This window comes from Propithecus coquereli, unplaced genomic scaffold (assembly GCF_000956105.1).
Source record: "Propithecus coquereli isolate 6110/MARCELLA unplaced genomic scaffold, Pcoq_1.0 Scaffold280, whole genome shotgun sequence".
Taxonomy (NCBI): domain Eukaryota; kingdom Metazoa; phylum Chordata; class Mammalia; order Primates; family Indriidae; genus Propithecus; species Propithecus coquereli.
The window spans coordinates 4,278,171-4,305,465 of NW_012148397.1; the positions used below are offsets into that span (position 1 = coordinate 4,278,171).

The 27,295-nt window shown below is 51.7% G+C and overlaps 1 protein-coding gene across 1 annotated transcript; it reads left to right on the plus strand.

The window, feature by feature from the left end:
* The first annotated feature begins 1,529 nt into the window (after window positions 1-1,529).
* Window positions 1,530-12,131, plus strand: KLHL36 (kelch-like family member 36). Its single transcript, XM_012648196.1, has 4 exons — window positions 1,530-1,634; window positions 6,356-7,429; window positions 8,904-9,061; window positions 11,405-12,131. Exons 1-4 carry the CDS (start codon window positions 1,575-1,577, stop codon window positions 11,958-11,960), a joined length of 1,848 nt encoding a protein of 615 aa, XP_012503650.1. The 5' UTR covers window positions 1,530-1,574; the 3' UTR covers window positions 11,961-12,131.
* Window positions 12,132-27,295: the final 15,164 nt, after the last annotated feature.

Below are 27,295 nucleotides of genomic sequence, written 5' to 3' on the forward strand. Positions count from 1 at the left end.
TGTCTCGCGGTGGAAGTCGTGGTGGCACCTGTCTCAGAGGGTGAGGGCCAAACGAGGAAGTCAGGGGCATGCAGCAGGCACTGCTCCAATGCTGGTTTTCTTCCCTTCCCTCTCTGGGCCTCCCAGCAGCCTAGGGGCATTCAGGAAGGCCAGAGGTGGGAACCGCTTGTCATTGTCACAAAGTTGCTAGTTTGTCAAGAGAAACCTAGTTGTCCCTTCCTTGCCCTGGGGGAGTTACGCGGGATGGACTGTGCCTTAATGCATTCCTCCCACGGGAACACTGCAGCCCCCTCCCTGTGTACCCGATTATCTTAGAACAGTGCTGACTTTTTGTCACATTGTGTTTTATTAGCCAGGGCTGTTCCTTCAATAGGTAACAAATGGACTCTTCTCATGAACTCAGGTAGCAGGGGAAAAAAATTCCTCTTTAAAACCTCAGTCCCAGTATGTGACTTGTGCTAACACTGCTAGCTTAGTCCTTCCTGTGTGTGCCCCCCCCCCAAGAAACTCTAACCACCGCCCCCACCCCCCATAAGCCCAGCTCTGTGCTGTTAGTGAGTTGCTTAGCATTTCGATGCTGGTAGAAATGCTTGGTGCACCAGCCCATTCTATGGATTTGACTGTGAAGTTCAAAGAGGTTAACTAACACACTTGCTCAAGTTCATGTTCAAGGCAAGGCTTATGCCCCAGCAGAGATTTTCTGCCTAAGGGCTTTTTTTTTTTTTTAAATGGTGGTATAAACTAAGGGTTTAGAGGTTGGAATCCCAACTCTGCCAGCTCCTAGCTTGCAAAGCTGTGCGAGTTATTTCACCTCACTGCTATCAGCATCCTCCTGGTAAGATGAGGTGGCAATAGTGCCGACCCCATGGGGTTGGAGTACGGATTAAATGAGTGAAGACACGGAACAGCACTCAGGACAGTGTCTAGGACAGACTTCGTACGGGGTAGTCATTACTCCGCTACAGCCTCAACAGATCATGTGTTAAAAGTGTGATACTCTCGAAGACCGGGCCTCATTCAGCCCTCCATCACGGCGAAGGGCCCAGATTTGAAGCTGGACAGACCTACATGTAAATCTCAGCCATTTACTAGCTTCGTAACCGTGAGAGATCAATATCCTCATCTGTGACATGGGATAAGTGACATCAGCCGGGCCAAGTATTTGTGAGGGTTAAATGAGACGGGATGTAAAGGCCCTTAGCTTGGTCCCAGGGCCACAGTCTGGGCTTGGAAATGATAACTGTTATCATAACCTTGATCAGCCAAAAGACCTAGTTCAGATTAAGAATCAAAAGGTAGGTAAAAGGACGTGAGCTTAATGACATGACGATGTGAGATTTCCGATGCTGAACGTGAGTGAAATGTTCTATCCAGTTCTAACAACCCAGTTCTCGACGCACTGCATACAAGAGACCTTTGTAGTACGCTGTCCTCTCTCTTTCCTCCATGTGACCATTTTCACTCTTGTTGTCCTTGTTATCTGCCAGCAGGGCCTGAAATCAGTGAATGACCTAGAGTTATGACTGCATGCTCAGGAATCCTGTTCTCATTGCAGGCCCGCGATCTCGTTTGCGATGGAGGGAAGCAGGCAGACTCGGGTGTCTCGGCCGTACAAGATCAGCGAATCGTCAAAGGTCTGTGAGCATTCACTTTTTTTTTTTTTTTTAACGGTAGTGTAAGCTGAGGGTGTGGAGGTTGGAATCCCAGCGCCGCCAGTCCTAGCGTGCGGTGCTAGCAGTGCGAGTCGTTTCACCTCACTTACCGCCTGTGCCAACTGCCTGAGAAGGGAGATTGTGTTTCTGATTAACTCGTTTCTCATGCGCAGACTGATTTTTATGCCGTTCGTATGGTGGTTGATCTCCTTAACAACCGGGAGAGGTAGAAACAGGCAAGGAGGGGGAGTGTCATAGAATCAGAGAGAGCTGGAAGTGCAAGGGATGTTAGAGACACTGTGGCCAGATGTCTTTATTTTGCAGTGTGGCATTGCAGAGCTTTCTCTGTGGTACAGTGTAGCTCGTTTATTCTGTGTACCCCCCCAAGAGATGGATGACACAGGAAAAGAACCAGGGGGTTTCTTTCCCTGCTTGGAGGCTCAAAACCTCCAAGGACGTGTTCGTTGAAAATCCAGCCTTTGACCTTGTGGTGCGGCAACTTAAGGTGTATACCTGGATGTTAAGGGGCCTGGAGTCCTCGTCCCGGTCATGACTCTTTGAGACCCTAAGAGCAAGCGAGGGTGGGTTCCCCAGGTCCAGGCTACCGTGGGATTGTCCATTTAGAAACATATACGCCTGGCCCCACCCCAGACCTGCCAAACTAAAATCCGAGAGCAGGACCGGCCCTTCAACAAAATCCCTGGGGTGATTCAGAGCAGCCTGTGGCCCCATAGCTGCTGTGGACAAAATGGGGGGACCTGTTCGTGGGGAGGCGCCCATGTACACCTGTCTCCTCATTATAAATAAAATAATACCCTCTTTTCTTTAAAAGTGTCCCTTTTGCAGATTAAATTTTATGGTTACCTTAAATCATGCATTCTCAGTGAGGACAATATTGGCCCCCAAGCAGGTGAGAATTGGTTCTTAGAGATGGGGAAAGAATTTTATTGTTTTTATACATGAAGCACAACCCTACATACAGTACACAGGCGGATGTTTGGTGCGTCCGTGGTGTTACAATTTTGTTGGGGGACTATCGGGAAAATGTCTTAAAAGGCTTCTTAGGGGAACAGTAAAACGCTACTTTAGGTAGAGGGGTGTGAGCAGCCTGCGGGTTTGAGAAAAAGGGCAAAGAGGTTCCACAGATGTGCGTGAAAGAAAAGCGGGGTGTCGTTTGCAAGAGAGGTTGGTCCTCCCGAGAAAGGGTCTCCTATTTCCGTTTGAGTTCACTGAGGAGGCTCCTGCCAAGGCCCGCTTTGTCGAGTGAAAACCCAGAAAGGTCTCACTGCTCTCTCAAAGGAGCTTTGTTCGGGAACTTGGCCGCGAAGACAGTGTCGCTTTCTAAGTTTGATAGCACTAGGAATCCTTGTCCCTCGTGCTAGCTTCTGAGTCTGTTTCTCTCCGAATGGAAGCGCTCAGGAATAGGGTCTCTATCCGTTGGTTGATTATATTTATGTTTCTAACTTTGTATTTCAAAAAGTGCCCAAAGCTGCCTCTGAGACTCGCCCGCGTCGTGGGAGGTGGCGCGTTCTTGGCGGGGCGGAGTCTCCCTGCTGTGGGGCAGCCGCCGTTCGCTCGTCTGACCTGCAACGCGGCGGTCCGTGACGGGGCTGAGTTCTCATCTCGTGTGTGAGACCCCACACCTGCTGCATCCTCTCCGTGTTAGCCCCGACCCCCTGTGCTCCTTCCTCCTCACCCCTCGGCCTTTCCTGGGATTAAGGCACTAAAGTAGGAAATAAAGAATGAACACCATCAGAGAATATTAGGGACGGGCACTTGTAAATCACCCGAAATGCTGAAACTATTATAATGTCTCTTGAAAATTGGAAACTCACGTTTGTGCGGTTTTGGAAAGTTGTCATCTATCAGCTACGCTAACATACCAGAAACAGGTTGCAGCCGAGACCCAGGTGAAGGATCAAATCCTGCCTGCTTAGCATGGAGACCCAGTTTTGGAAACAAGGGCTGCTGTTTTCTCCGCACTGGCTCGCCGGAGCAGATGGCTCCGCGGCAGCTGGAGTCCGGGGCCTTCCCTGCTCCCACCCCGGGCCGTTTCCCTTTCTGTGCAGCAGCCTGGGGTCGTGTGCACCTCCAGCTGAGTGCGGCAGGGCCCGCACCCTCCCCAGCTTAGAGACAACCAGAGGCCCGTGCCGGGCAGGGAGCTACCTGGTTCGCAGGCCACTGAGCCTTTGCCAGTGCTCGATCACTTGCCGCCGCAGGACTGTGTGATTTCCTTCCTTCAGTCCAGGCCAGGGAGGGGCCCAGACCGTTCCTGCTTAATTAGAAGCCAAAACTGGGCCAGCCCGGTGCTGTCTGTGAGTAAGCAGAATACACAGAGGTGTCCACAAGGGAGACCTTGGAAAGCCAGCCTGTGACGGAGTGCAAGCAGTAGGGCCTGGCTCTGAACTTGGAAGGGAAGGGAACGTTAGGTAATATCTGTTTGGCACCCTCAACGGGTTGTGAGGACATCGCCCACTTCTGTAGCGTGGACAGGGCAATGACGCTGGAATTGGCTGGACGTGGAAGGACCGTGGGGAAATAAAGTTTCTCAATGACAAATGCAGCAGCAGCAGTAAGGAGCAGATTTGAAAGGCAAGAAAAAAAAAATACTAAGACCCACTGTTGTAGGACATAGGTTGAGAAGTAGTTTATAAGAATTCAGGGAAGGGCCTGGTGTGGTGGCTCACGCCTGTAATCCCAGCACTTTGGGAGGCCGAGGCAGGAGGATCGCTTGAGGCCAAGAGTTTGAGACCAGCCTGGGCAACATAGTGAGACCCTTTCTTTACTAATAAGAAAATGTTTTTAAAAATTAACGGGGCGTGGCGACATGTGCCTGTAGTTCTAGCTACTCAGGAGGTTGAGCCAGGAGGATGGCTTGAGCAGGAGGAGGAGTAGGAGGCTCCCAGGAGGAGGAGGTTGCAGTGAGCTATGGGGGTGCCACTGCACTCTAGCCCGAGTGACAGAGCGAGACCCTGTCTCCAAAAAAAACCAAAATTTCAGGAGGTGCCTGCCAGCCACAAATCTGCTAGCGCCTAATAAGCCACAAGCCCTCAGTCAATTTTTCCCTCCCCCCACCTTTCCCCTCTCCAGGCTTAACACCCAGCCCCAGCCAGTTCTTTGCCTCGGTCAGCCTTAACAGACCAGCTACCTGCATGATAGTTTTGAATGGTCTGTTTCTCCCTGTGTTGAATTTTCTTGTTTGTTTTTGTTTTACAGTGAATAAATAAAGCGGCGTCAGTATCCCAAAAGCATGGTTAGTTGGGATTATTTAGAAACCGTCCTCTGGGCTTGATGTATCTTTGTGTCCTCAAATGCACGTGGCAAGCACGTAGCACTTGTTAAGTGTCCACCAACTTAAATTTACTGAATTAATTAATTCATACTAAATATTCGTATTAATTAATCTGTTGATTCCAGTATAGCATGGTGATTAATGGCTTGGGCTCTGGAATCAAGCCTAGGTTCAAACCTCAGCCCTGCTACGTGGTCCCTGCAAGGCTTTGGGCATATCTCTTAGTCTCTCTGAACCTCAGTTTTCCTCATCTGGAAATAGGGGTTATAACAGATGTTCCCTCAGGGGGTTTCGTGCTGCTCGAATGAGGGTGCATGTCCCACATGCAGCACACGTGACCTGCCGGAAGAAGACAGCATTCCCGCACTTTACACACGGCAGATTTCCTTTATCCCTGGCAATAGCGGGTGAAGCCACGTTTCTCAAAGTAGGATCCCTAGAGCACCTCAGTCCAGCTATGTTAAATCTCTGGGACCCGCCACCTCCTTGGACTGAGCAGCAGAACTTGGGGGGCAGGTCGGGGAGGGGTAGTGCTCTGTAGCGTTATGCGCGCCAAGCACTTTATAAGGCTCAGAGAATGCCACCTTCCTCAGAACGGAGCCCCAGTGGGGTTGACAGTCACAACAGCCAGCATCGCTCCAGCTCTGCTGGGCCCAGCTCTGGGCCAGGTTCCGTCTCAGTAACTTCCCAAACCCACGTGGCGAGTACCCACATCCTCACTTGTGAGACGAGGAAACGGAGGCCCCCACCCCAGGGTGGCCGTGGCTTAGCCAAGACTACACAGCTAGGAAGTGGCGGTGCTGGGGTTCAGACCCAGATCCCGGCTGATTTTGGAGGCTACGCCGCAAGTGACTCCACTTCCCGAATTAGACGGCATTTCAAACCTGTCTGTCGTGACCTGTGATTGCAAAGAAAGAAAGAGGGAGAGGGAAAGAGAGAAGAAAGAAGGAAAGCTTTTGGAAATTCTGTTTATAAAGAAGGAAAAAGAGAGGGAGAGAGAAAGAAAGTTTTTAGGGCTTGTGTTTATAAAGAAGGAAAAAGAAGGGGAAAAACCTACATACGATACATACACACGCGCAGAAACACCTTCACTTCCTGTGATGCCCTCTGACACGGCATCTCATTTCCTCTTCTCTTTTATTCCGTTTCACCTAAAATGCTGGTCGAGGCTGGGTACGGTGGCTCACGCCTGTAATCCTAGCCCTTTGGGAGGCCGAGGCGGGAGGATCGCTTGAGGCCAGGAGTAGGAGGTTGCAGTGAGCTGTGATCGCGCCACTGTACTCCAGCCTGGACAACGGAGGGAGACCCTGTCTCAGAATAAAATAAATAAAACCCCGGTCAGGCCCCACTGGGCTGGTCCCGGGACCGAGCCGGTGTGCTCCCTCTCCCTGACCTGCCTTCTCCGTCACAGGTGTACCGCTGGGCCGACCACTCGAGCACGGTGCTGCAGCGGCTCAACGAGCAGCGTCTCCGCGGCCTCTTCTGCGACATCGTCCTGGTGGCCGACGAGCAGCGGGTGCCGGCCCACCGCAACCTGCTGGCCGTGTGCAGCGACTACTTCAACTCCATGTTCACCATCGGCATGCGGGAGGCCTTCCAGAAGGAGGTGGAGCTGATCGGCGCCTCCTACATCGGGCTCAAGGCCGTGGTGGACTTCCTGTACGGCGGCGAGCTGGCGCTGGACGGCGGCAACATCGACTACGTCCTGGAGACGGCCCACCTGCTGCAGATCTGGACGGTGGTGGACTTCTGCTGCGACTACCTGGAGCAGGAGGTGAGTGAGGACAACTACCTGTACCTGCAGGAGCTGGCCTCCATCTACAGCCTCAAGCGGCTGGACGCCTTCATCGACGGCTTCATCCTCAGCCACTTCGGCACGCTGTCCTTCACGCCCGACTTCCTGCAGAACATCTCCATGCAGAAGCTGTGCGTGTACCTGGACAGCAGCGAGGTGCAGCGGGAGTGCGAGCACGACCTGCTGCAGGCCGCCCTGCAGTGGCTCACGCAGCAGCCCGAGCGCGAGGCCCACGCCCACCGGGTGCTGGAGAACATCCACTTCCCGCTCATCCCCAAGAACGACCTGCTGCACCGCGTCAAGCCGGCCGTGTGCTCGCTGCTGCCCAAGGAGGCGGGCTGCGAGGGCTTCATCGAGGAGGCGGTGCGCTACCACAACAGCCTGGCGGCGCAGCCCGTCATGCAGACCAAGCGCACGGCGCTGCGCACCAACGAGGAGCGCCTGCTGTTCGTGGGCGGCGAGGTCTCCGAGCGGTGTCTGGAGCTCAGTGACGACACCTGCTACCTGGACACCAAGAGCGAGCAGTGGGTCAAGGAGACGCCCCTGCCGGCCCGGCGAAGCCACCACTGCGTCGCCGTGCTGGGGGGCTTCATCTTCATCGCCGGCGGCAGCTTCTCACGGGACAACGGAGGGGATGCGGCCTCCAATCTTCTTTATAGGTATGACCCCCGCTGTAAACAGTGGATCAAGGTGAGATTAAAGCCGGATTATTTCTTTACTCTTGAGGCCTCTCTTGCTGTCCTGAACCCAGCCTTGACCTCCCCTTCCTCCTCTCGGGCCTTGACTGTCCTGCTTCTGAACGAGGTGTGACGATAAAGCGATGAGCGACGTTGCTCCCGCCATCCCCCCGCCCGCAGGACACACCTGGTCAGGGTGGGAGGGCCGACCACCCGCCCCCTGACGGGTCGGTCCCAGTAGAGCTTTCTGCACGGATGAGAGCGTTCTGCATCTGTGCTGTCCAATGACGTAGCTACCAGCCACATATGGCCATTGGAGCACTTGAAGTGTGGCCAGTGCTATTTTCAATTTTATTTCATTTTAACTGATTCACATGTAAATGTAAACAGCCTCACGCAGCTCATGACTACCGCATTGGACAGCGCCGATCTAGAGTTTTGATCCATTGTTCAAACAGCATCCCCGCCTCTTCTGGAGAGGTTGGGGAGCTAGAATAGTTGAAGGAGGCCGCGGAGGCTCACGGATGGCCCGTGGGCAGGTTCGCGGCCTGACTCTGAGAAGGGTGAGGACCTTGCCCTCAGACCCGCGGTTGCATCGCGGCTTGGCTGCGCCGGAGCTGGGGGTTCCCGGTCCTTGCTCTCTCCAAAATTCAGACTCTTCCTTGGGGAATACGTGTGGGACACCGACCTAGAGGCCGGGGTTGGGCATAGCTCCCGTGGGTTGGCGGGGCCCTGGCCGGGGAAGGCCTCTCCGTTCCCCAGGAGCCCCTCCCCACCGCCACCCTGAGAATCCGTCTCGGTCTTTATACTCACACCTCACCGTTTTTTACTTAATCAGTGTTTTTCTGAGCTCAAAACTCGGTTGGAATGGACTCCAGGTGACCTTTCGATTTTAGTCTCAAAATCTAAAACCTCCCTCCGAGGTCGAAGTCTCAGCGCCAGAAAGAGCCTGTCCTCCCAGGCTCCGGTTCCACAGCCGCCGAATGCCGGGCTTCCTGCGGGACCGTGTTCGTTCTGTGCTCTGCTTGGATTTACTTTAAAAAAAAAAAAGGTCTTCTACTTTTTAATTTCTTCCGAATGCCACTTTCTGCGCTGTTAACACGGGTGGCGATCAGCATTAACCTTTTAAACTAGCCGATGGGGGGGAATATGAATTTTTCTTTCAGCAAAACCACTAAGTCAGCAATTCTGAACTGTGTATCCTGCGGAATTCTAGTCCTCAGGGTCAACCGTGTGACCAAGCAAGTCTGGGGAGCCGTGTGTCTCCCTCCCCCTCCTGGGGCTTCAGGGTGTCTCGGGGAAACCTCGGGGGCTCTGAAGTCCCTCCCGAAGGTCCCTGTTTCCTCCGGTGTCACCGCCCCTCCCACACTCGCTTGGCCGCCGTCCCGCCCTCCTGGGCTGCCCGTTCGGCAGACACGCGTGGAGAACGCGGTGCCAGGCGCCGCCTGGGTCGGGGAAGGGAAGGCACAGGTGTCTCGTCTCCGCAGGTGGCCTCCATGAACCAGCGCCGCGTGGATTTCTACCTCGCCTCCATTGAAGACATGCTGGTGGCCGTCGGGGGCCGGAACGAGAATGGGGCGCTCTCGTCGGTAGAGACATACAGTCCCAAGACCGACTCCTGGTCCTATGTGGCCGGCCTGCCAAGGTGACCGGGGGCTTTGTGGCAGCCTGTTGAAACGGGACGTTTTTACGGCATGTAGTTCAGTCCACTGCACTCTCTGGGCATTCGGCCTCCACTTCCAGGATAAACATCTCCTGGCTCGTCAAAGAGGTGGGGTGCGTCTGTACTAAATCTAAGACATGGCGAGTGTCTTCCCCCCACACACGCTCTACTTCCTCCTCTGCAGACTGGGGCGATAGGAACTCCCGCCCTCAAGCACTGCCGGGAAGCCCTGGTGTGGCACCTCGCACACAGGGCGTGCTCCGGGCTCGGTGGCTCTTGCTCTCCCTGGTCCTCCCAGCATCCTGGTGTACGTTTATTGAGCGTTTATTACCAGCACGGGAGTAGCGGAAGGTGCACACCATGTATTTTACAGGTTCCCTGTTGCTGCACCCGAAGGCAACTTCCTGAACCACTCATGCTGTGGATGAGTGGAGGCCCCACTACACAAATAAGCGAAAAAATGAAAAAAGATACCAGTAAATTAAACAAATGTGGGACATGCACGCACTCAGGACAACAGCATCATGGATTGTGTGTATTCCAACTCCTACAGTCCTTTTAGAAAGAAAATACAATAATAGGGTGGTTGTGGTGTTTAAGGTACATAAATCACAGGAGTGTCTTGCAGGTGTCTTGGGGACTTTGTCCCCAAAAGTTAGAAGAGTGTATGGGGTAAGCGCCATGTTTTAAAGTCGTGGTTGGGGCGTGAATCCCAGCTCCTCCGATTCCTAGGTGGCTGCCTTCGTGGAGAGGTTCCAGGAAGCCAGTGGATTAACACAAGATACATGTTATTAGATGATCTGACAGTCTTCGTAGTAGCTGCTGATTGCTGTGTGACCCTGGGCCAGGGGCTTTATGTGATGTCCCTTGATAGCCACAGTAACCTGCTGGGGCAGAGTGGACCCCTGTGTAACTTACCATCTGACCCAGGAGGACAGTAGATGGGGCGGGGCAGTGGTGTAAATTCTGGCCGTGTCCCGGGCTGCCCAGGACCCGTGATCTCCCTACGCTCAGGTGCTCTATTATCCCATTTCACAGACGGGGAAGTGAAGCTTCGTGATAGTGCTAAGAACGTCTGTTGTCATCCCTTCCTCTGGGCCAGCCCTGTGATTTATGTGCCTTAAACACCACAACCACCCTATTATCGTATTTTCTTTCTAAAAGGACTGTAGGAGTTGGAATACACACAATCCATGATGCTGTCGTCCTGAGTGCGTGCATGTCCCACATTTGTTTAATTTACTTACTGGTATCTTTTCTCATTTTTTGGCTTATTTGTGTAATGGGGCCTCCACGAACCCACGGCCCAGCCCCGCAGCCCGGACATTGAAGGGCCACTCTGTCTGCCCTGGCAATGTGCTTCTGTGACTATTGCTCCGAATGCTTTGCCCTCCTGTCCCCTGCCTCCCGGCTAAGGAACCACTATCCCGAATTTCATGACAATGTTCCATTGGCTTTTTTTAAACCTTTTTTCCCCGTTTCAATAGACTTCAGTTTTTAGAGCAGTTTTGGGTTTGCAGAAAATTGAACAGGAAGTACAGAGAGTTCCTGTATACCCTCTGCTGGCGCACACACAGTTTCCCTGTTATTAAGGTCTTGCCTTGCCGTGGTGTGCTGCAAGGGAGCCTGCAGTTTGTCACAAGTGATGAACCAATATTGATACGTCATTATTGACTAAAGTCCCTGGTTTGCATTGGGGTTCTTCTCTCTGTTGCATAGTTCTATGAGTTTTGACAAATGCATAATGACGTGTCCACCGTTACAGTATCATACAGAATAGTTTTGTGGCCCTAAAAAATCCCTCTTGCTGTCCCTGTTCATCCCACATCCTCCGTCCACCAGCCCCTGGCATGCAGTGATTTGCTGTCTGTATAGCTTTCCCTTTTCCCGAACGTCGTCACAGTTAGACTTGCATTTTATGCTCTATTCTCTCTGATACGTAATGTGACCGGGCCCACGTGTTTGCCGAAACAGCATATCGTTTCAGTTGTTGTCAGCCATTCTGAGAAGGGTGACGGCCCTGTGATGATACCCATTTCCCAGATGGGACAGTGGAGCTTCAGAGAAGGGCAGAGCTGGGATTCTAGCCCAGGTGGCATGACTGCAAAGCTGCCCCTTTACCTGCCTGGCCCCTTCTTGTCTAATGACAGCTGCCATCTACAGAGTGCTTGTGGGGTGCCTGCCGCATTATCTCCTTAAATCCTCACAGCCGCCAAAAGGGCAGGTTGTTCCCATTTTGCAGAGGAGACAGCTGAGGCCCAGGCTTGTGGCTGTTCAGGCCAGCACAGCACTGAGCTCCCTCTCTGTCTGTCGGTCTCTCCGCAGGTTCACGTACGGCCACGCGGGCACCATCTACAAAGACTTCGTGTACATCTCGGGGGGCCACGACTACCAGATCGGCCCTTACCGCAAGAACCTGCTGTGCTACGACCACCGGACGGACGTGTGGGAGGAGCGGCGGCCCATGACCACGGCCCGCGGCTGGCACAGCATGTGCAGCCTGGGCGACAGCATCTACTCCATCGGGGGCAGCGATGACAACATCGAGTCCATGGAGCGCTTCGACGTGCTGGGCGTGGAGGCCTACAGCCCGCAGTGCAACCAGTGGACCCGCGTGGCGCCGCTGCTGCACGCCAACAGCGAGTCGGGCGTGGCCGTGTGGGAGGGCCGCATCTACATCCTGGGCGGCTACAGCTGGGAGAACACCGCCTTCTCCAAGACCGTGCAGGTGTACGACCTGGAGGCCAACAAGTGGAGCAAAGGCATCGACCTGCCCAAGGCCATCGCCGGCGTGTCGGCCTGCGTCTGCGCCCTGAGGCCGCGGCTGGAGGACAAGAAGAAGAAGGGCAAGGGCAAGAGGCACCAGGACCGGGGCCAGTGACCCGCCGGCGCCCGCCCGGGCCTCGGCCACTGCCAGCTCCCGAGTGTGGACCAGCAGCCACTGCTCGGATCCTGGTGCCATCCTGTACTGCTTAGCGACTTTTTTTACTTTTATGATTCCTGGTATTTCTATGATATCACAGTAACCAATTAAACATTACCTGTAACTTTACATACCTTGCTTGAATAATTAAACCTGGGCCCAGGCAGTGAAGAACTTTTATCTGTGCAGGTCTCCGTCCCCCTGGGTCCCCCTCACCGTCCCCCGACAGTCGCCAGCGCACGGATGACGTAAAGATGTTTGTAATGAAACCCAGAGCCGGGACGCCTAGTCCGAGCCTCCCCAGACCTGGCCGAGCTTTCAGAAATACAGACTCCTGGGCCCCACCTCAGAATTGTCAAATCCAGAACAGGCGCGGGCAAGGGAGGCTGCTCGGAAACTGCATTTTAACCGGTTCTTGGGGTTCGGAGCATCAGCCGCATGTGGGAGTCGCTGGCGAGGTCAAGTGCGTTTCATAAATGAGGGCACAGAAACCCCCCCCAAGAGGCTGGGTGAGTGACCGGGGGTCCCGCCGCTCCCTGTGCTGGCAGGTGAGACGCCTGCGGGGACTCCCTGGCAGAACGCTGTTCTGAGATTTCCGTATCGGGTGAATGTTGTTTCCGAATAATCCCAGTTTTCCGGGTTGGTAATCTTCCTGAATTCTAAAGGTGATAGGTAACCAAGAAAGAAAGAAAAAAGGCATGAAGCTCTTTATAAACATTATTCTGTAATTTGTGCTTTTTTTCTCCCCTTTTCTTCTTCTTTTTTTTTCTCTGAACACACTGTCTCTTACGGTACTGATGTACTGAGCTCCGAAATCTGTGTTTCTTTCTCAGGAAAGAAAAAGTGAGCACCACAGAATTTGCAGTTGTTTTCTGTGAGTCTTTCTCTGAGAGGCCGTTGAAAGCTCCCACACAGATGAGCACCTGTTGGTCCCTAAGAGGGTCGCCGCCCGTCTCCCCCGACTCCAGCAATAGGTCCTGGTCCCAGTTATCTGCTACGAATTAGTGCTGTGCTGCCAGGCAGATTCTTTAACAAGTCCCGATGTGTTCCCTGCACTCCTTGAGCAACAGGGTTAGAGTGAGGTGAGACGATCCCTGGGCGCCTGTCGGGGCAGAAGTGCTTTCTGTATAAGCTGTGGATACGTGTCGGGCGCCTCCCTTCGAGATGGGTTACTGCCCCGTGCTGACTCCTGCACGACTTCCTAGAAGCGGCATCGATACTGCGCGACCTCAGAGCGCGCTCAGGCGGCTGCCCACGCCGAGGCGCGACGCAGAGTCCCCCCGGAGGGTAGGATTGGGACCAGTTTCGATCTTGAGCCAAGGAAGGCATTAGTGGTCTGTGCCTCAGCAAAGATCTGATAGCAGAGATGAGAAGACAGCAAGATGTCTCGTGAACGTTGATATTAGAATGAGAAGATCTTGGTTAACATTTATTTCCATTTCCTTTGTGTCTTTGCTGCACTGCCTTTCCGTCTCTTTCAAGGCTGTCTGGGATTTTCACGGGTCTGTTTGCAGTTATCCAGGAGAGATGAGGAGCGGTTTGGGGTTGAAAGCTTCAACACCCACGTTACTGCCCTCTGTTGATAATTAGGTGCGCTGTCTACTTATTTAGCTAGTTACTTGCATGTGGAAGCCTCTAGAGGCTTGCAAAATGTCGAGAGGTTCTGCAAAGCAGGCAAACAAATCAAGAAGCTGTAAACTCTTCTTAGAGCCCTACAACACGCCAGTGTATTAAAGGCTCTGAGAAGTCCTGCATTCATTGTTAACCTTCCATCAACCTGGCATTTCCAAACTTCTTTGAGCCCGAAACTCTTTTTGTCTCATTATCTAGTCCCAGACCGCCACAAAACATGTTTTGCAGAACTTCTGGCAACTTTGGGATTGCTCGCCCCCATCTTACTCCAGGAAAGGTTTTATTACTTGAAGACCCTTCAGAAGGCACAGCATGGTGTGGCTTATGTGGGCTGTTCTCCCTAGCTCAGCCCAGGTCATGGGCAAACAGGTGGTTCTTCAACCAGCATCTAGGGGCAGGCCGGGGAGAACAGATAAAGTCTGAGTGATTTGGGGAGCAGGATGCTTTGACCTTGGGGAGAGGAGAGCCATTGTTTTTGAGCCTAAGCCAGCTCTTGCCATGTTCTGCTCCTGGGACTTGTCCCTAGATACATGTGAGGTGCTGGCCTCTATTCGGATTTTCTTGTACCATGTGGGTGACAAATAATGTCCTGCACCTTATATGTTATGATCTTTCCTGACACTATTAATTTGCAGTTTGTAATTTACATGGCTTCAAATCTAATATTAATAAAGGGAAGATGGATAAGTAAGTTCTGTCTTGTGGACCAACTCCTAGTAGTTGGTGGTGGCTACGCAGAAGGGTTTTTGAGCTTGCCGGAGTCCACGGACAGGCTCGAGACAGCCACGGGGTAGCACGTGGGCCAGGTTTTCGTTACCTGTGTTTTTAAGTTGAAAACTCACTCTGACGTGCAGGCCAACTAAAAATGGAAGAAAGTGGCTTTGATCTCGGATGGGCAGAGCTTGGGGCTGCACTCACGCACGTGGCTGTTAGCACTGCGCACTCACGGTAGTGTGGTTTCGCGCTGGAGCGAGTTCGTGCGCGCCGCCGTCAGAGATGGAAATAGCTACTTTGCCGTTGTGTTAAACTGTCAGAGCGCCAAGCTGTTCCCTTGAACTTTGAGAACACCTGGATTTTTTGTGTTAGTCTTTCAAAATAAGTATGGCAGGCTTTTATTTAGGTTTGGATTTTTCTGATTTTTTAAAGAGTTAGAGTTTTAACTTCATAGTAGTTGTAGCTTTGGGGTTAGGTCCTCACCCAAGTTGGAATCCTGTTTGCTTAAGACGTAAGTGTGATGACAGCAGGCAAGGAGAAGAGAAAGCTCTGTAACCCTTGTCACTCGTAGTGGTCTTTCTGCTGTTTAAAATATACACGGGCTTTCTTTTCAACTTACCTGTACTTAGCACTCAACTGGTATTTTTAACATTCTGCCATTTTCGGAAGACTACCAGGTAGGACTTCTAGACCTCGATCTGAGCAGAGCCACACGTGAATTCTGAATGTCCCTCTCCCCACCCCTTCATGATAAGGTGACCACATGGTGACTTAGTAGAGACCCAGAAGCTAAACCCTAAAGGGTGTTCAGTTTTGGGGTGGGAACCCAAATGCCAAGGGGAAGTGGAGTCCTCTTCCGGGGTCCAGGGTCCTACTCTGTGAATTCGGATGCATTAACTTGAGGTTCAGAGTACTTCGTCCCCTAAGCCAAGAGTGACCTTTCAGTGATTTGTAGCAATGTGGAAGGTGAAAGGACCCCCGCGGCCCCCCTAACTCCTTGTAGAGCTGCTGACCTTTATGCTTTCCCCTGGGCCTCGGCGGTGTAGCGGCACCCCACGGGCCCCGTGGCTCTCAGAGCTAGTGGGCAGACTCTCAGCCCACTGGTCCCAATCCTGGAGGGACAGCTGCAGCTGAGGTTTGGGCCTCCTGGTGTCCCCATGGATTCTGAGTGCCCCCGAAGGGGAGAAGAACTGGGGGTGTCATCCCGGCCTTCAGGATAAACCCTGGGGTGCAGGGCACCTCCCACACAGGCACTCGCAGACTGACCTGTGCATCTGCCAAGCCTGGCAGTTTTTAGAGTTTTTTGAAATGTTTTGATACTTTTTGATACAATTTGCTAATAGCCATTTTGTAGAATGCCTGCCCGGGTTTCCACCTTATCCCCTGCCTCCAGCCCCTTGATTTGTGCTGGACAGCAAATGTCCTGTGGTCAGCACCAGGACCTCACCTCACGTGGCTTTGTCTTGGATCTTGCCCTTCCCTGCGGCCGATCTGATACAAGTCTGGAATCGTGCGAGGTCACACATGGCCCGTGAGTATGACCGTCTTAGGCCCCCAGCTGATTTCCCAAGCGGACACTTTAACAGTCCCCTAGGAAGTTCTGCGTTTCTTCCAAAGCTCCTACCTCAGCGGTGTGCACAGAGTTGGAGGGACACCTGAGGGCCGGTCCACATCTCACCTTTCTCATACGGGTCATTTCTCCATCCAATGCACAGCTGGGGGCCCAGGGTCCTCGTCTACGCCCATCCGTTCTTTCTTTTCAATAAATCTTAACATGAAATCCATAAACGCTGAGACAGCAAACCATTCTTGCACTTTACAGAATCATTGTCTGTAGAGGTTGTTAATTTCTTCATCTTTCTTTTTTTTTCTTTTCTTTTTTTAACAACAGAATTTGTGGCTTCTGAGGGTGTTTGGGGGTCTTGAGAAATTGTCCATTGGTTGCCTTAGTTGAAAGAGTTGAATGAATGTACAAATTTCGGTGGCAAAATAGAGGGGACAAACCCTTCCATGTCTATTTTCTTTGAGAAAAGAAACTCCACCTCTTCAAAGCTGCTTGAAGCCGTCTATACAGGTTGCTTATAATGTAAGGGAGAGTAACGTCCTTTGGATCAGACGAGGGTGGCCCCCTTTCAAAATCAGTGAGATATTTGACGATTAAGTAAATCATTGGGTACGTTCTGGCTACTAATGTTACTGAAATCTGTAATTGCATTTATTTTCATTTGTTGCTTTTGTATTTGTAAATTTTATGACATTCAAAATTTTTCTGTCTTACCTCTTTTTAATTAATTTTCTGCATGTTGCTTTTTTTCCCCTTTGTTTTTAATTCCATACAGAGTATTCAATTCTTGAAACACATTAAAATAATTTGCCTGCAAGGGTATGGTTTATAATTATATTCCCAGTCTTGTGTGGTTATTGTAATGATCTCTGGTCCAATTTTCTCTGCCCATATGAAAAAGAACCCCGTGCAGTGTCGGGGCCACATATAATTTGGAAATTAACCAGACTTCCCCTTAGGCAGGCTGGGACATTTTGATTCTGCTTTCCTCCTGCTTCTAATTACTGTATTTTGCTAGGAATTTTCATTCAGACCCTTGATGGCTACACTATGTCCCCTTGACCTGGAATGAAACTACTTGCTTAAATCTGTGTCAGTTGGGGTAATTCGATTAGAAAAGAAACATGGAAACCGAGGAAAACATAGCTCGTGACAAGCAATTTGTTCTCTTTTATCAGAAAAATGCTAATGGCATTTCTATGAGACCTGAGGAGAGGAGGGTGGCTCCCCTGCCTGACTGGGGCTTTGCAAGGCCACCAGCCGACCAGCCTGGTCACAGCTGTGCACCTTTCCCCTGTACCTTTAATTCCTCTCTGAGAGGATGGAGGGCGGTACCTGTGCACCCCTCACACCTGGAAACTGGATTAGAATTTGCCTCTGCGCCAGCGAGCCCCCCAGACAGGACCCTGGCTGCCGGTGCTCAATTCCTCACCCGATCATCGCAGCTTCAGAAGACTCGGGTTAAAATGACGCTCTCCCACTTTCCAGATGAGGAATGCAAAGCTCAGGTTGATCACCGTGTGGTTACCTCGCCTGCCCAGCTAGTCCGTCGTCTGGTTCGAGTTCTCCTGAACGCAGAGCCTTAGACAAGGACTCGGATGCAGGTAGTTTTGGGGGTAGGTGGTCCCCAGGAAGCCAGAATGGGACAGGAGGGAGGAAATGCTGGTAAGAAGGTGCTTTATCTACTTCTGGGTAACAAATGACCCCCAAGCAGTGGCTTAAAACAATAAGAATCATTTATCACGCTGATGAATCTGAGGGTTGACCGCGCTCAGCTAAGCAGCTCTCACCTCAGTCTCCCACAGTCTGGCACAGACAGGCGGGGGCTGCTGTCGGCCTGAGGGGGAAACCCCAAGACAACTGGGCCTCATCCTCTTCTCCTTCCTCTCCCCTTCTCTTTCCTCTCCACCCTCTCTCTTCTCGCGCCCTCCCCCTCTCCCACCCTCTGGTCTCTCCTGCTCTGGTCTCTCCGCTTGGCAGCCTTACCCAGACTTCCTACATGGCAGAGCCTCCCAAAACAAATGTCCTCAGTGTCATTAGCAGAGGCCATGTGACTTTTTCTAACCCAGCCCGGAAAGTCAGGGACCGTCACTTTGCTGCCCCTTGAGGCTATCACAAATCCCGCCCCCCGCCCCAGGTTCCCAGGAGGGGGTGCCGTGGGTGCCTCTCGCTGGAAGGAGTCGGTGAATTGGCAGCCCGGTCTCAAAACCACAGCAGACGCTGCCTTCCCGAGACCCCGGGGCTTGCTGCTGCTGGGCGTGGCCTGGCCCCGTGTCACCTGCAGTTCCTCAGTGAGGGCTGCTCCCAGAGGCCTCAGTGCCCCTCCACGAGCCGGCTGCACAGGGGCCGAGAGGCCGTGGGGCACAAAGAAGTGCATTGTGTGACAGAGGGGACGCTGTCAGCATGCAGCCAGCCGGAGCCTGCACTGGATGTCCCCGGCCACCGTGGCTAGAATCGGAGGAGGGCCAGGCCTGCGCTGGGACTCCAGGGACACCTGCTACGGTGGCAGAGCCAGATGTCAACCCAGGTCTGCAGCTCAGACCACACTTTTTCCACAACTCTAACGCAACCACCATTTGAAGTCACTGTGTGGGTTTCAGTATCGTGTCCCCAGAGGCTCTGCTAGGACGATAATGTGTGAGTGGAGAGGCCAGACAGGGGACAGGAATGGACCAACGAATACATAAGGTCAGGCAGGGACGGGGGATCCGAATGCTCCAAAACCCGTTGAGCTGTACGCCTGCAACGCGTGAGTGTTAGGACATGTGAATTCTATCTCGGTGGAGCTTTTTTAAGCTCCGCACGGGGAGTGCTGTGCAGGTGACAGCAGCAAAGACACTGAGCGGGAGAAAGTGGCGACAAAGGGGAGACAGGCTCGAGGGCTCAGAACACAGTACCCCAAAACGAAGGCCTCAGAAGTGAACGTTCTTCTCTGACCTGCCCTCGCCCTGCTGCTCTCAGCCCCAGGCTGGCCATAGAAACTAGAACCCCCTTCCACAAGTCAAAAGCCAGCACGCCTTTTCCCAAAAGCCAGCAGCAAAACCTAAAATTATATTCTATGTGAAAACTGGCCTAAAGTAATTATCTGACCTGCCTCGTTTGACTGTAGGCTGTGAGACCCCCACTCCGGAGAGGCCCCGCCACACCCAGAGGAAGGACGCGGCTCAGACAGGCAGACAGGCCTTGCTGGGCCCCCACGCGGCCTGTTAGCATCAGATCACCCCTTCCCGTCCAATCCTCTTTCACACACTGTCCACACTCCGTTGAACCTAAGCATAAAATTGGAAAATTTCCCCTATATCTTTGAGTTTTCGTCCTGAAGCCTCACATGCATGCACGTTAAATACATTTGTATCTTTTTCCTCCTGTTAGTAAATCTGCCTCATGTCGGTGGTTTTTCAGCGAATATTAGGTGGGCAAGAGCCTTGCTCCCTACAGACGCATCACAGAGGAAGGGCGCCATCGGACTCCCATTTTCTTTTTCTTTTTTTTTTTTAGACACAGGTTTCATTCTGTCACCCAACTGGAGTACTGTGGCTCAATCATAGCTCACTGCAGCCTCAAACGCCTGGCCTCAAGCAGTCCTCCCACCTCAGCCTCCCCAGTAGCTGGGGATACAGGCTCACACCACCACACCTGGCTAATTTTTTAAATTTTTTTGTAGAGATAGGGTCTCACTGTGTTGCCCAGGCTGGTCTCAAACTCCTGGCCTCAAGTGATCCTCCTGCCTTGGCCAACCAGAGCGATGGGATTATAGACATGAGCCACGGGCCCAGCCTGACTCTCATTTTCAAAGGAAAAACTTGGCTGTTGTGTGCATGTGTGTGCGTGCGTGTGTGTGTGTGTGTGTGTGTGTACAGTTTTATGAATTTTAACAAATGACCAATCAATTGTTCGCTGTAAACCCTAAAGCCCAGGAATGGATGCACAGATAAAACACAATCTGTCCATGGAAAGGAATATTATCCAGCCACAAAAAGGAATGAAATTCCAATCCCTGCTATACACACAGAGGAATCTTGAACACATGACACTCAGGGAAAGCAGCCAGACACGGAAGGCCACATCGTGTACGATTCCATTTCTATGACATGTCCAGAGTTTGCCAGAACAGGCTATAGAGACAGAAAGTACATTAGTGTCTGCTTAGGGCTGGGGTAGGGATGAGAGAGGATAAGGCAGCAATAGCTAAAGGGCACCGTGTTGGGCACCGTGTTTGACCCCGTGATGAGGATGATGCTCTAAGATTGTGAGGTGGTTGCACATATCTGTGACTATACGAAAAATCGTGGAATGGTACGCTTTGAATGGGTGAATTGTGTAGTAAATGAATTATAATTTTATAAAGTTGTTCAAAATGTTAAAGCAACATTTCCTTCTTTCTCTGAGTTTTTCTTTTTTTTCTTTTTTGGTTTCGGTTCTGTTTTGTTTTTTGAGCACAGATCCTAGGGCATCCTCCAGGGGGCGCACTAGAGCAGCATGGCTGGGAACTCAAGCAAACTCTGGACCAGCCAGACCCCCTGAATCAACCACTCCCTGGGCGGGGTAGGGCCTAGAGGTGTGTTTTAAAAGCCCTCCCAGTGATGTTGCTGCACGCTGGAGTTTGGGAACCACTGCTCTCTAGAGCAATCTGCCTCCTTTCCCTACCCACAGGCCTTCCTGGGCTGTGAGTCCCCACCAGTGGCCCCCAGCTGTGCCCAGGTTGCTCTGGCGGAAACCTGAGCCGCGGGGATTCTCTCAGGTCAAGCACCGCCTGGGCGGGGTAGCTGAAGGAAAGGAAGGCTGGGAAAGGCCCCGGAGCCAGCCTCTGCCGGGGCACACAGCGCTGCACCCCGGGGAAAGCACGCCTCCTCTGCGCCCTTCCTGTTGACGGCAGCAGGGGGCCCTGGGCACGGCCCAGCCCTGTAACAGGTGTCTGCACACCCAGCTCTGTGCTCAACGCAGGCTCAGAGCATGGTCTCCGGCTCTGCTCGGCTGGGATCATCTTCCCAGGCACGCTGCAGTGTGATTCATGCCCCCAGGGGCCGCGGCCCCGCTCTCCAAGGGCGCTAAAAATATCTGTAACTCCCATATGCAGTTCTGTGTTTCTAAGAGCACCAGCGCTGGGGGCCTTTTTTGTTCCAGGTTAAAATTCAGGGGACTCGGATTCCAATCCAGTGCCCGCCACGAAGTGGCCTCCAGCAAGGCCTCGCTCGGCGCGTCTTGTTTTTGGAGCGAGGACCGGATCACACCTCTGGGGACGGAACACAGGGCTGGGAGTCAGGGGCCGTGGGTTTTAGCGTTGGCTCCGTCACAGGCGGCTGGGCCAGGCACTCCACCTCTTCGCATCTCGGTTCCTCAGATTATGGGATGCCATGGCTGGAGATCGGTGCCCCTCGGGGTCTGGTCTGCGGAGCCCTCGTTCGCAAAGGCGCTGTCTGAAGGAGATCGTGGTCAGAAAACGTTTGGGGGACTCTGGGCAATGTCCCCCTCCTGGAGACTCACACTGGGGTGCACATAGATATTTCACAGCCTCTGTAAGTCCCACAGGACACCTGTTTAACGTTGCTTAAACCAGGATTTCCCAAGCTTGCTTGGCTCTATTAATAAGCAGAGAGACTGTGTCAACACAACACACGTTGGAAAAGGAGATGCTAAAAGATTTCTGTGTCCCACGTTAACGGTCAAAGATTCAGTGACTGTCCTGTCACCCGCACAGAAAAATGCCACAATGATATCAAAGAGGATGGTCAGCTGGATTTTCAAGATATATATTCCCCAGCTGGACACGGTTGCTACATTTCGAGTCTGGCTTTCAAGTTTCCAGACCTGGAATCTCGGTCTGGTTAACGTATCTGTGATGGTTAATTTTAAGTGTCAACCTGGCTGGGCCACGGTGCCCAGCTTTGCGGTCAAACATCATTCTAGATCTTTCCATGAAAGTGTTTTTGATTGAGATTAACATTTAAATTGGTGGACTTTGAGTAAAGCAGATCGCCCTCCGTGACGTGGGTGGACCTCATCCAACCAGCGGAAGGCCTCAGGGAGCAAAGACTGACCCCCCCACCAGGGAATTCTGCCAGCAGGCAGCGGTGCAACTGAACCGCAGCGTCCGCTCTTCCCGGGTCCCCGGCCTGCCGGCCTCCCCTGCAGACTTTGGACTCCCCAGTCTCCGTAATCACAGGAACAAATCCCTTGAAGTCAGTTTCTCTCTATGCACACGCACACACACATACACACACACACACACACGCACACATACACACGCCCTGTTGGTTCTGTTTCTCTGGAGAACTCTGACTAGCACAACGTAGATGGTGTCCACTAGGGAACAGACCACGTAGGGAACGCACCCGCGAACTGAACCAAGCCCTAGCAGACAGAGGTGAGGGGTCTCCTTCTAGGGGCGGGGCTTTTCCTGAAGCGCCTGCTCATCCACTTCATGTGGAAAGAGAAGTTGGCTGAGAAAAGACTATACATATACACGCATATGTATACGTACATATATGTACACATAGATTCATGGGCAGTGGCAAATGGCTTATCTGGTTGGTCAGAGACCTGGAAGAAACAGAAGCCTGGGGACAGGGAGGACTGGCGACGAGACACAGGAGGGGCTTGCACACGTGGGCCGAGGGAAGACGCCCGTGGTACCCCATGGCAATGTTCACCGGAGAGCGGGCGCCAGCTGTCTTTGGTTTCACTCACTGTCCTCCTGCGAGGCTCCCAGCCAGACTCCCGGAGGAACTGTGTGTTCGTTTGCTAGGGCTGCCAACAAAGTACCACCGACCGGGCAGCTTAAACAACAGAAATCCACTTCCTCACACCTCTGGAGGCTGGAAGTCTGGGGTCAAGGTCGATAGGGTTGGTTTCTCTCCGTGGCTCGCAGACAGCCATCTTCTCCCCGTGTCCTCACCCCGTCTTCCCCCTGTGCGTGTCCGTGTCCTGACCTCCTCCTCTTACAAGGATGTCGGTCCTGTTGGATTAGGCTCATACGATCTCAGTCTAACTTAATCACCTCTTTAAAGACCCTATGTCCAAATACAGGCACATTCTGAGGTCCTAAGGTCCTAGAACTCCAACATATGAATTTGAGGACGGGGGACAGAGTTCAGCCCAGATAGGGTGCGCTCAGCGCACGAACCACGTGGATCCTACAGCGCAAGGTGTGGGCGGCGGCAGACGCCGTGGGGCATCTCCGTCCCTTCAGGACTGCAGTGCTCATTCATTCTCCCGCTGCTGGGAACGTGGCCACTGACAATGGGACTCCCTCACTGGGCATTGCCCTCAGCCAGAGAGGCTGCCGAGAGGTACAGAGCCCAGCCCCCTCCCTCCAATGTGGGACGTGTCTGGAGGGGCATCCCAGGATCAGGGCCGCCCATGGCATCGGCCTCTGCTGAGACCGCATCACAGCGCATGGTCTCCCTCTGCTCAGCCCGTTCCCCGCACCCCTGGCAGGTGTTCGTTCTCAGAGCACACTCCCAACAAATTCCCGGCACGCAAACCCTTGTCTCATAGTCTGTTTCTTGGGAGACCCAACTGCTATGGTCTAAAAGTTCGTGTCCTCCCCCTGCTTCAAATTCGTATGTTGACAGCCTAACCTCCAAGGTGATGGTGTTAGGAGGTGGGGCCTTTGAGAGGTGACTAAGTCATGAGAGTGTTGCCCTCATGAATGGGATTGGTGCCCTTTTAAAAAAGGCTCAAGGGAGACCCCCTGCCCCTCCTACCATGTGAGGACACAGCCGGAAGGTGCCATCTATGAAGCAGAAAGCCCTCACCAATAAATCTGCTGGCGCCTTCACCTGGGACTGTCTGGGGTGTTTTATATGCATCATTGAACTAAATGAAAGTCTCACCGTTATATTAAAAATGTCAAGAAAAAAGACTTGAGGGTTACCTGCTGAAAAACCAAGAGTGTTTTTCTTTGGAGAGAAATGATTTTTTGTCTTCTTTCTACATTGCTTCACCCTCTTCCCCACATTGAGCCTGCACTGCTTTTATATTTGGACAGAATTAAAACAAACTGGATTTTTAAACCAAGATGGAGCCTCAGTCCACTGCCTCTGACCCTTCATCCAATTTGCTCAAAATCGTGGTACTAATGGGGTAGCCGATGACAGGTGGTGGGGTGCCCCTCCCCGCTCCCAGGAAGCTGCCATCCCCAGAATCTGCCCACGAAGTTAAATTCAAAATTATTGTATAACTAATGTATCAATAGTGCTAACAGCAGCAACATTATCTTATGTGCAAATCAGCTTTATTTAATCGTAGAGCAAGTGCAGCATAGTAATTACCTATCGAATGGTAATTACGCTTTTATTATTTTTTTTAAACTTTCATTAAAAGAGAGCATCTTAAATTGGAAAGAAACAGTCCATGTCACAAACCAGTTAGTCAAAAACGTTTGTCTGTTTGGAGGTCCCAGAATGATCAACGCAACAGCTGCCCCTGATTGAACACTCACCACGTACCAGGCATCCTGCAAAGCACTTTGCACGTGAGGTACCGCGTGTGTGTCCCTCGCCACCACGCTAGGAGGTTCGTCTTGTTATCACAAGATCACAGATGAGGAAACAGAGACTCGGAGAAATTAAATAGCTTGTTGAGAGGGCAGAGCTAGAATTTAAGCCTAGGAGTATTTAATGCAGAAGCCAGGGGATCCTACCTGTCCCGCTGTGCTGCCAGCGGAGGCGTGTACGTACCGCCCTGCTGTGTTCTTACAGAAGTGCACTTATGGGAAGGAAAGAGGACAAATTTCACTCTCTGTTTTCACAAAAGAGCAATCTTTCCCTTGCCTGGAGGTTGCTTACATGTGTCTTTCTCTCCTGTGAGATCGAGAGCAATCAGAGACAAGGCTCTCCATGGAGTTAGGCACTTCCTCCTGGACTGCCCCCACCTACCCATCTGGCAAAGCAGGAATGTGCCATTGGGATAACATTTCCTATCTTTCACTGTTCACATCAGTTGGCAGATTCTATGACCTGAACATCTTTCAATTCCTTGTCCATATCCACTGCAGTAGCCTATTCAGGATGCTTAATTGGGAAATCTATGCTTTTCCTCTAGCTTCAGGTATGGCTGTATCCAGGAGTCTCCAAGTGTCTCCAGCCTGGGATTCAGGTACAGACACTCAACTAGCCATAAGCCTTCATCCCTTTGTGCTTCTCCCACCTCACCACCTTCCCATCCCTACCCCCTAATTGTTCACAGACCAATGTCACAGAGGTCTTTCTGAAATGAAAATTGGATCGCCATTCTTGTGCCAAAAGCTGTTGTTGGCAGGGTAATAGCTTAACTTCCTGCCTTGGCATGATCTGCCATCTGCCTAACTCCTCAATCTCACCTCCTGCTATTTTCCCCAATGTGCCATATCAAGAAAAATCATCCAAAGTTGGGATGCTGAGGCCGGGCGTGGTGGCTCACACCTGTAACCCTAGCACTATGGGAGGCAGAGGCAGGCGGATTGTTTGAGCTCAGGAGTTTGAAACCAGCCTGAGCAAGAGCGAGACCCTGTCTCTACTAAAAATAGAAAGAAATTGATCGGACAACTAAAAATATATAGAAAAAAAAATTAGCCGGGCATGGTGGCGCATGCCTGTAGTCCCAGCTACTTGGGAGGCTGAGGCAGAAGGATTGCCTGATCCCAGGAGTCTGAGGTTGCTGTGAGCTAGGCTGACGCCGCGGCACTCTAGCCCGGGCAAAAGAGTGAGACTCTGTCTCAAAAAAACAAAAAACAAAACAAAGTTGGGATGCTGAATGATCTTTTGATGTCATACCAGACTACTAGAGCATTGTCCCCAAGTTGGCCCAAAGGTCATCTGGCTCTACCTTGAATGCACATGAGGACCCCCTGGAGGAGCTGTTAAAACACAGGTTGCTGGCCTGCTCCTGGAGTTTCTAACTAAGTAGGTCTGGGGTTAGCCTGAGTATTTCCATTTCCAACAACTCTCAGGGGCTGATGCTACTGGTCCGGGGACCACACTTTCAGAATCACAGCTCTAGGGCAAGGGTCAGAACACTTTTCCTAGAAAGGGTCAGATAGTAAAGATTTTAGACTTTGTGGGCCAGATGGTCTCTGTTGCAATTACTCAACTCTGCTGCTACAGTAGGAAAGCAGCCATAGACAATATGTAAACAAACGGGTGTGCCTGTATTCTAATAAAACTTTACTTACAAAAACAATTGGAGGGCCGGATTTGGCCCCTAGGCCATAGTAGTTTGCTACTCTAGGGAAATGTAATTTTTTTTACTTCCTATTTACTATTAGGGCCTGGACTCTGCAAAATTAAATGGTAATTTGTAGGATATTAGTAAATTACAAATGACTTTCGTTCCACAGAGATGGAAATTATTTCTGTCTAGAAGAAAAGATAAACCTACATGTTGCCATTTTATTGCTTTGTAGGACATTAACCTTCTTATGTTGGACTTTTTAATTTTATTCCAGCATTCTTTCTTTCATTAACTATACAGATGACCCTGATTTACAATGGTTTGGCTTATGATTTTCCATTTTATGATGTGTTTATTAGGGTATTAAATGCATTTTTAACTTATGATATTTTTGACTTACCATGGGCTTATTGGGATATGTAACCCCGTCATGAGTCGAGGAGCATCTGTATGTACTTCAGTCTCTTGAATCTTCCTTTGAACCAACTTGACTACCCTGTTGGGTCCCTTATAAATAGAATAAGTGGATTTCTGTCTTGTGTTCATCATATATTTGTATGAGATCATGTTTTCAACTTTTTAAAGATGACACTACACAACAACAGCAACAACAAGAACGTATTTATGACACTCATTTGGTTACAAGTGACAAAACCCCAATCCAGAGTAGAATAAATCTAAAAGGGGGTGCTGGTGATGGTAACTGTCTCGGTTCCAGTGGAAGTTTATGTGACCACACGTGGCAGCAGGCACTCTCACGTGACCACATGTGGCCCCCTGGAAGCCCCTGCCATTTAGCATGTGGTCCCATCAGAGTGACCATCTTTCTCAATGGTTCTGGGACATCCTGGGAGTGACCTAACGTGGGTCAGGTCCCCTCCATGAGCCACGCACTCAGCCAGGCTGACAAGCTTTATCCTCTGATTAGCTGTGTCTCCATCCCGGCCTGCCTCTGAAAGGAGCAGCAGGAGCAACCCTTCTGGAAAGAGCAAGATTATTCTGGAAGGGAGTGGGGTTCAGGTGGATCAACATAAGTCTTCTGCTGGCACAGGCTGTTGCCACCACCGCCACGGTAGTAGCCACTTCTGCTGTGACTACGACTAATAATAATAACAACAACATCCTGTGCTTATTGGGCTCATGCTAAGGACCCAGCGCTGTGCCGAAATGCTCGCCCCTCGCAGACAGTGCACAGGACACGTACTGGCATTAGGCCCATTTCACAGATGGC

Excerpts from the sequence above, each read along its gene's own strand:
- KLHL36 (XM_012648196.1), top strand. The coding sequence starts at position 1,575 with ATGGAGGGAAGCAGGCAGACTCGGGTGTCTCGGCCGTACAAGATCAGC. Across the intron at positions 1,635-6,355 it reads AGATCAGCGAATCGTCAAAG|GTGTACCGCTGGGCCGACCA; the intron begins GTCTGTGAGCAT and ends TCTCCGTCACAG. Across the intron at positions 7,430-8,903 it reads GCTGTAAACAGTGGATCAAG|GTGGCCTCCATGAACCAGCG; the intron begins GTGAGATTAAAG and ends TCGTCTCCGCAG.